The 8389-nt window shown below is 37.9% G+C and overlaps 1 protein-coding gene across 4 annotated transcripts in view; it reads left to right on the top strand.

Annotated features, from left to right (window-relative positions):
- Nucleotides 1-8389, top strand: part of alpl (alkaline phosphatase, biomineralization associated) — a 16764-nt gene extending 8375 nt beyond the window's left edge. For all 4 annotated transcript variants that reach the window (XM_086087529.1, XM_086087530.1, XM_086087528.1 and 1 more), the window contains 8 exons: nt 556-730; nt 2415-2590; nt 3149-3289; nt 3740-3809; nt 4291-4425; nt 4566-4757; nt 4850-4969; nt 6591-8389. In XM_086087529.1, coding sequence (XP_085943655.1) covers nt 556-730; nt 2415-2590; nt 3149-3289; nt 3740-3809; nt 4291-4425; nt 4566-4757; nt 4850-4969; nt 6591-6880 — 1299 coding nt within the window. In that variant the 3' untranslated portion in view covers nt 6881-8389. The remainder of the gene's footprint in view (nt 1-555; nt 731-2414; nt 2591-3148; nt 3290-3739; nt 3810-4290; nt 4426-4565; nt 4758-4849; nt 4970-6590) is intronic.

Below are 8389 nucleotides of genomic sequence, written 5' to 3'. Positions count from 1 at the left end.
GATGTTAAATGTGATTTTAAGTATATTTATTTCAATATTAACCGGAATAAAGACGTTTGAAAGTGTCACACAGAAGTGATGTCATCTAGCAGCAGCCAATAGAAAAGCAACTTCAGACGACATCGCTTCTAGGTAGCAATTTTTCATGCTTGACTTAACTCAGCCAAAATGCGACGCTTGGTAAGAAATGTGTAACCTTTTTCATTTTACAATGGTGTTTATTAAATATTGCACACAATAAGGCAGTAAATAAGTAAGTAAGTAAGTAAGTAATAAGGCAACAATTACCTCCCGTCGGATAACGACACCTCCGACATAGACTAGACTGTGGCGGCCGGATTCTGGCTTTTTCTTTTCTTGTAAGTACAGTAAGTAATACACATTTTTAAAAAAACTAATACTGAAACTAACTAAAACTACGTTTTGAGAACCACCTTGAAAACTGATTAAAACTAACTAAAAAAAAAAAAGCTAGCTAAAATGAAAATTCCAAAACAATAATAACCCTGCTAACAATCCATGGAAATGACTTCTACTGTGATGTGACCTACGCAGACCTACAACACGGACTCGCAGGTGGCTGACAGCGCCGGCACTGCCACAGCCTTCCTGTGCGGTGTCAAGGCCAACGCGGGCACGGTGGGCGTGAGCGCCAATGCCGTCCGCTCCCAGTGCAACACCACCTTTGGCAACGAGGTCACCTCCATCCTCAAGTGGGCCAAGGACGCAGGTAGGGTGTTGATGAATAGCGCCACGATTCGATTACGATTTTGGGGTCTGCGATAACGATTCAGAATCGATTTTCGATTAAGAACGATTTTTTTTATTCAGAATGATTTGATTGACAATGATTTTTGCTTTAATCTATAGATGTGCAAGGAATTGTAATGATCTACTCCAGTCTGATTCGCTAATGCTAATTAGCGCGCTACTCGCGGCACTTTTATCACTCAAAAGAACGGCTCCACGCTGCAAAAAAAACAACTTTTATTGGAATAACTTCATCGTGATTTTTTCCTTCTACTCTCTAATGTGGCTACAACTTAACAGTGTATTAGACTGCGTGGAGCCACACTGCCCCTAAGTGGCCAAATCGGGTACAACATGAACAGCGCTCTAAATAAAGGCACACACAGACGTCTTTTTATGTAGTGTATGTAATTTTCTGGTTTCAACTGTAGCCTACATGGTAGGGCTGTGCAATTAATTGAAATATAATTTTAATTATTACACTCCACAATTACAAAATCGCCATAATTGTAAATAAAAACGTTTTTTCAGTTGTTTAAAATTGATATATTTGCACCTTTTTTCTTTTCTTTTTTTTTTATGTCTAATTTAATCAATCTTGTTTGGTCCAAAAGGAACTTGCATAATTATAGGGTTTCAAAGAAATGTATTTGTCTAAATATATATATATATTTTTTTTTACAGTTCCATTTTCTTGTTTTGTACCAAAAAACAAATGATTGTCCTAATCACAATTTCAATTATGACCAAATTAATCGTGATTAATATTTTCCTCCTAATCGAGCAACCCTACTACATGTTAGGGGTGTTATAATTAATTCTCATTTCTACTATTGCAAACTTGATCACTTCTGCTTATCACAATGTGCCATAATTGTCTGCATTTTGATGACTGAATTGGGCAGTGTCACATGTGCTCGCCATTCAACAGTCAGTACGGAAAATACCATACAGCAGTCGTCCCTGTAATTTAATAGACGCTGTCGTATAGTAGATGCCTCCTCCCATATTAACTCATTCACTGCCATTGACGGCTATTGACGTCCAAAATTCATTTGAAATATTTACATTAGTTTAACATTTTTTCCACTTTTGTTAACAAGAGTATGAAAACCTAGAATTTTTTTATTGTACATTTAGAACAGATATAACATTTGTGATTAATCATGAGTTAACTAGTAAAGTCATGTGATTAATAACGATAAAAAACAAATCGCCTGTCGCCCCTAATTTTTAATAATCTTTTCTTTTCTTTTTTATCACGTCAGGCGATTCAAATTTTTTATTGTGATTAATTGCAAGACTTCAATAGTTAACTCACGGTTAATCACAAATTTTATATCTGTTCTAAATGTACAATATTTTTTTCTAGGTTTTCATACTCTTGTTAACAAAAGTGGAAAAAATGTTAAACTAAGAGAAATAGTTCAAATTAATTTTGGACATCAATGAGTTAAGTCGCATGAATACTCACAGGCAAAAGCATGCTATAGAGGTATAATTCATAGCATCTTTCTTTTTTTTTCTTTTTTAACCACATAATATGATGTCAGCTACATATACAGTACATGTAATGGTTGGTTGCTGTCATTTTTGTCAAACCGGCTGCCCACAGAAAAACATAACTACTACTTTATATTTTGAAACTCCCGTGTCCTCTGCAGGCAAGTCCGTGGGCATCGTGACGACGACTCGCATCAACCACGCGACACCCAGCGCCGCCTACGCGCACAGCGTAGACCGAGACTGGTACTCGGACAACGAGATGCCACCCGAGGCGCTGCAGGCCGGCTGCAAAGACATCGCCAGGCAACTCTTTGAAAACATCCCAAATATTGACGTGAGTTAAAAAAAAAAATAAAAAAAAGAGGTTCAGCTACACGACCTAAACTGTTAAATTCAAAGAGCAAAGCAATGAACTGCGTAAAGCTGTCAAAATTAATCGATTAATCGATAAATAGATAATAGATAAATTAATCGTTTGGAGATTTTTTTTTTAATGATTTCAGCTCATCAACAGTAATTGTTCACTTATTTCTGTAGTCATTCATAAAAGAAGACTGATTATCTTCTGTGTTTAATAAAAATAAGACATTTGTAAACATGTTTTTACTTTGGAAAACAATGACTGAATCTGTAACATAGTACAGCATCAATCCCCCTTTTTTTTTTTTTTTTTTTATCACCATACGGATATGAAGTACCAAAAAAACCACACCAATTACTGGTTAATAAACAGTAATCAGGGAAAAACTGCTTTTGTAATACACATTAATGTAAAATTAAAATGAGTCCGATTAGTCGATAAATTAATTGACTAATCGATAGATTAATCGATTCTAAAAATATTTGACAGTGACAGCACTAGACCTGTGTCTTCTATGTTGTGGCCGTTCAGGTTATGATGGGCGGAGGAAGGAAGTACATGTTGCCCAAAAACACGCCCGATGTGGAGTACCCCACCGTCGAGAAGCACAACGGCACGCGCAACGACGGTCGGAACCTGGTGCATGAGTGGATCAACAGAACCAAGTACAAGGTAAAACAAGAAAGAAAGAAAAAAAAGAAAAGAAAAAAGGTCGTTCCGAATGAGGGTTTTAAGTCAGAGTAAGAGAAGAAGCCACAATGTGTGTTTTCAAATTGGAATTTCAAGTCTGGGATAGGGCTTCAAAATACACTTAGGGTTTCAAAAACTGGTTTCAAGAAATCTAGGCTTTCGATTTAGCCAAGGTTAAGGTTTTAAAGTATGGTTTCAAGTGAGGGTCGGGGTAGCCTGGGTTCGATTTTTAAGACGGGGCTGGTATTTCAAATGAGGGTTTCAAGCCAGGGTTAGGGTTTTCAAGTAGGGTTTCATGTCTGGGTAAGAGATTCAAACAAGGCTCGGAGTTTCAAACTAGGGTTTCAAGGAAGGTTTAAGGTTTCAAGCTGGGCTTCGGGTTTTACTTTTTTTATTCTGTGCACTGCTCATACGCTCTCTCCCATTGTGCAGAAAGGCTCTTACGTGTGGAACAGGACTCAGCTCTTACAACTCAACCCCTTAAATGTTGATTATTTACTGGGTGAGTTTTGACGTGTTTTTTGGTTTTCCCCTGAGTCTTATGGTCCATTAACTCATTAAATATAGACGTCAAAAATTCATTTGAACTATTGCTATTAGTTTCACATTTTTCCACTTTTGTTAACAAGAGTATGAAAACCTAGAAAAATATGTTTTATTGTACATTTACAACAGAAGTAAAATTTGTGATTAATTGTGAGTTAACTATTGAAGTCATGCGATTAATTACAATTTAAAAAATTTAATCGTGTGACGCCCCTAATTTTTAAATATTTTTTTCCATTTTAATTAGGGACATCAGGCAATTACATTTTTTTCTATTCTAAATGTACAATAAAAAAAATTCTAGGCTTTCATACTCTTGTTAACAAAAGTGAAAAAAAATGTGAAACTAATAGAAATAGTTGTGAAAGTGAATTTTTGACGTCTATAGCCGTCAATGGCAGTGAATGAGTTAAATACATCCCATGTCCCTCTCTTAGGTCTCTTTGAACCGGCGGATCTGATGTACGACATAGAGAGGAACAGCGAGACTGATCCGTCACTCACGGAGATGGTGGACACGGCCATCAAGATCTTGAGGAAGAACCCCAATGGATTCTTCCTGCTTGTAGAAGGTGCGTTTGTACAACCTTTAGTCTTTGCTTGGATGCGTTTGTTGACCCGGGACCCGAATGAAGACAAGTGCGAAAGAAAACGAATGGCTGGATAGAAAGAGGGGAAAAGACTAGCCCAAGAAATTGATGTGAACCTTCAGGCGGCCGTATCGACCACGGTCACCACGGGGGTTTGGCCCAGCTGGCACTGCACGACGCGGTGGAAATGGACCGGGCCGTCGGCCGAGCGGGCCTGCTGACCAGCGTCCACGACACCATGACCGTCGTCACCGCCGACCATTCTCACGTGTTCACCTTTGGAGGTTACACGTTCAGAGGAAACAGCATTTTTGGTAGGTTATGAACTTGATATTGGATACATGTTCTTATATTGTCTGCATGTTTTGTGGATATTAAGATCCCGGTGTTGTGTCTCTTTCCGCAGGCTTGGCCCCCGAGCCGAGCGATGTCGACATGAAGCCCTTCACCGCCATCGCATATGGCAATGGGCCGGGTTACAAGTTGGTCGATGGTGAAAGGGAGAACATCTCCAATGTTAATTTCGGTAGGTACTAATGGCTGCTTACGTTTCTTGAGCATTCAGGGATAGACCGATTGGGCATTTTGACGAATATCGCTATCTGCCTTTTTTGAAAATCTGACAGCCGATATAAGGTCGATCTAAAACTACGACGGCGTATTAGGGCCACGTATAAAGATAGATTTTTTTAGAAGGTGGGGCAGTATTCAGAGAAAAAAACTTGTAAATTTGCCACTTTATAAAAGTGGCAAATTTGCGACTTTATAACGTGGCACATTTGCAAGAGAAAAAAACTCAGAAACTTACGAGAAATACACGTAGCGTACTACTCGGATGTTTGTGCCAATACTTGTTCGGTTGGGTTTTCAAATAAGGAAATAGTAATTAATTGCCACCAACGAATCCTCATATTAGACTATAGCTACGCTACGTGTATTTGTTGTAAGTTTGCCACTTAATAAAGCCACAAATTTGCGCACTTTATAAAGTCGCAAATTTGTTTTTCTTCCTCTGAATATTACCCCCGCAAATATATATATATATATATATATAAAACATTAAAAATGAAGTCTATTGTGTAAAATAAAAAAAATTAAAAAATTCGACATTTCATCGACAACAAAAGTCTGAAAAATTATTCAATAAACATGTTTTAAGACATTACAACAAAGTCAATTTTGGCAAAAATTGACGCCAATATTTGTACCCCCTTTTTTACTGAAAATGAATATCGGCTCCAAAAATCGGTTATTGAGTAACTAATATCGATTCGATTTTCCTTTTCAAGCCCAATATCAACTCATAAAACCATGAATCGATTATTTAAATATGACTTTTTTCCCCATAAATTCTTAAGAAAATACAATTTTAAAGGCGATTTTTTTGGTGGGTATCTTATTTATTTATTTTATTGCTCACATCAATTTAAAAGTATTTTCTTACATTTATGAAAGACCTGACTTATTGCACTTGAAGACAATTCAGAATATTTTAAGTTTATATTTACAACTATTAAATTAGAATTATGAAAATATTTTCATCTCACCCAGTCAATGTTTGTGTAACACTTAAGTGATTAGAACAGGTGTTACTTCAATTAGTAAACTAATTCATTTTACCAGTTACTGTCGCCGCAAAATTTACTTTGAAATGTAATATTTTTTGCTGAGTTTTTTTTGTTTGTTTGTTTTTAAATCGTGTCTTTGACATTTAAGAAGAATTGATGTTCCATAATTAATATCGGATTGAACTGAAGTCCATCGAATCGAATCAGGGGAAATCAAAATCAAATAAAACTGAACTCTTTTGAATCGAAATCGAATCGATTGAGGGAATAAGAATCAATTCCCAGCCCTAATAATCGGCATCGGCCCTGAAAAAAAATATATATCGGTCTATCTCTGGAACATTTCCAAGGATATATATTTCTGTGCCCTTTTGTGACTCCTCCAGTCTCTCTGAATCTCGTTTGCAACTTGCTAATGAATGCAATGTTGTGAGTTTCCCGCACATTACATTTTGGCAACTAAAATGGCAGTAAACAAGGTTTTGGAGTACAATTAATTATAAAGTCCATTTTCCTTCAAAAGTCATCGTCAGCCATTTTGTGCGAGTGCTAATTATGTGCCGTTTCCTTCCCACGCAGAGGACATGCACTACCAGGCTCAGTCCGCCGTTCCGCTGAGCTCCGAGACCCACGGCGGTGAGGATGTGCCCGTGTTCGCCAAGGGCCCGCTGGCTCACCTAATGCACGGCGTGCACGAGCAGAACTACATCCCGCACGTCATGGCCTACGCGGCCTGCATCGGGAGCAACAAGGCGCACTGCATGCACGGCAGTTCCCTCTTGGGCGATGCCACTCGCCCCGTCTTCTCCGCTCATGTCGCTACGCTGGCAGTCGCTGCTGCGCTGGCAGTCGCCCGATTTCTGTGCTGACAGCAATGCGCCATTTGGGATTTGGCTGCTGTCGCACTCGTTCTTCATGACTTTTAGAATTTTTAGGCGCGTATGTCAAACGTATAGCATCATAACGCCACACATCGTGGAGGTTGCCACATAAGCTGAGATGGCATATGCTATAGCAATGTTTCCCAACCTTTATTGAGCCAAGGCAAGTATTTTACGCTACAAAAAAAAAAGTATGCTAGAGTGATGAGCTACTCTCAATTGACTGAAATCTGGGCCTGGACACAAAGCAGGCAACAGGTTAATTGAACCTTCTGCCATCTAATGGAAGAGTATTCAAGTGTTCTGTCTGTCACTATATGTCGCTGGCATAGCTAGATGAACAAAAGTATCTCACAAAAGTGAGTACCCACCTCACATTTTGTACATATTTTATACATCTTCACGGAACACTGAAGAAAAGAAACTTTAGCTTAGATAATGCATAGCTTGCAAAACTGTAAATGTCTAAAACATCGGCAACCAAAGTGAGTACACCCCTGAGTGAAAATATCTCAATTGGGTCCAAAGTGTCAAAAGCATACTCACTGTATATTATTTGTTGTAAATATTTTCGGGACCAATTTAGTGAGCTTAATAACACAATTGACTATTATGCCACGGAATAGTGGTTGGGAATCACTCCATAGCATTTAAGTCTGGAAATGGCAAAGATTGGCTTTGCTGGTTTTAATCTACCTCATACATGTTGGGATGATGTGATGTGGTCTGTACAAAAACAGTCATTTTTTAATGTAGCATTTATTAACAAAAAATAAACTTTCTATAGTCGGCCTACTTTGAGGTCTGAAATATCAAATACTTTGTTGTTTTAATGAGTTTTTCCCATTTTGTCATATAAAGCATGGGACGGGTAGTGTGTGTATATATATATATATATATATATATATATATATATATATATATATATTCCATGAACCAGTAGTAGTACAATTTTTTTGTTTTATTGTATCCAATTATTTTAAAATCAGAGGCCGCACACAAGGGAATTTTATTTTTTTTTACTGCGTGGGTTGTCTGGTGTACTCGGCCCGCCATACATGTAATGATTATGATACCTACGTGTATACTAACAACCCTGAGCCTCGTCCCCCAAACCTTTGGGAGAAAAATGCTAATTTTGTGCCCAATTACCGTTATGTGTTTACCACGCTTGACGAACATAAGTATTCAAATGCATTTGTAAATGTTGTCATCGGTTTGGCCTTGATGGAGAGGCAATGCTTCACTGAGTGGCGCCGTAAATCTTAATGGACAGAGCAGCGTACCTAACACCTATGCTTAATGTTAAATCACAGCAACGTTATGACTCACCTACCCCCAAAGTTATTTTTAAAAGTTCAAAATGTCTTCTAAAAAAATAAAAAATTCTCGTTTGTTGCACTTTTCCATCTGCTCTGTTGTTATTGTTTGTGTTCTCACATTGAATGGTAGGGAGCACTCCTTACCGGTGTCCAATAAAAATCATTAGGGTTTGCA

This window comes from Leptonotus elevatus, chromosome 10 (genome assembly GCF_054856555.1).
Source record: "Leptonotus elevatus isolate MCC_2025b chromosome 10, RoL_Lele_1.0, whole genome shotgun sequence".
NCBI lineage: Eukaryota > Metazoa > Chordata > Actinopteri > Syngnathiformes > Syngnathidae > Leptonotus > Leptonotus elevatus.
The sequence above is the reverse complement of the archived record's forward strand: the minus strand, read 5'-3'. Positions and strand labels throughout refer to the sequence as shown.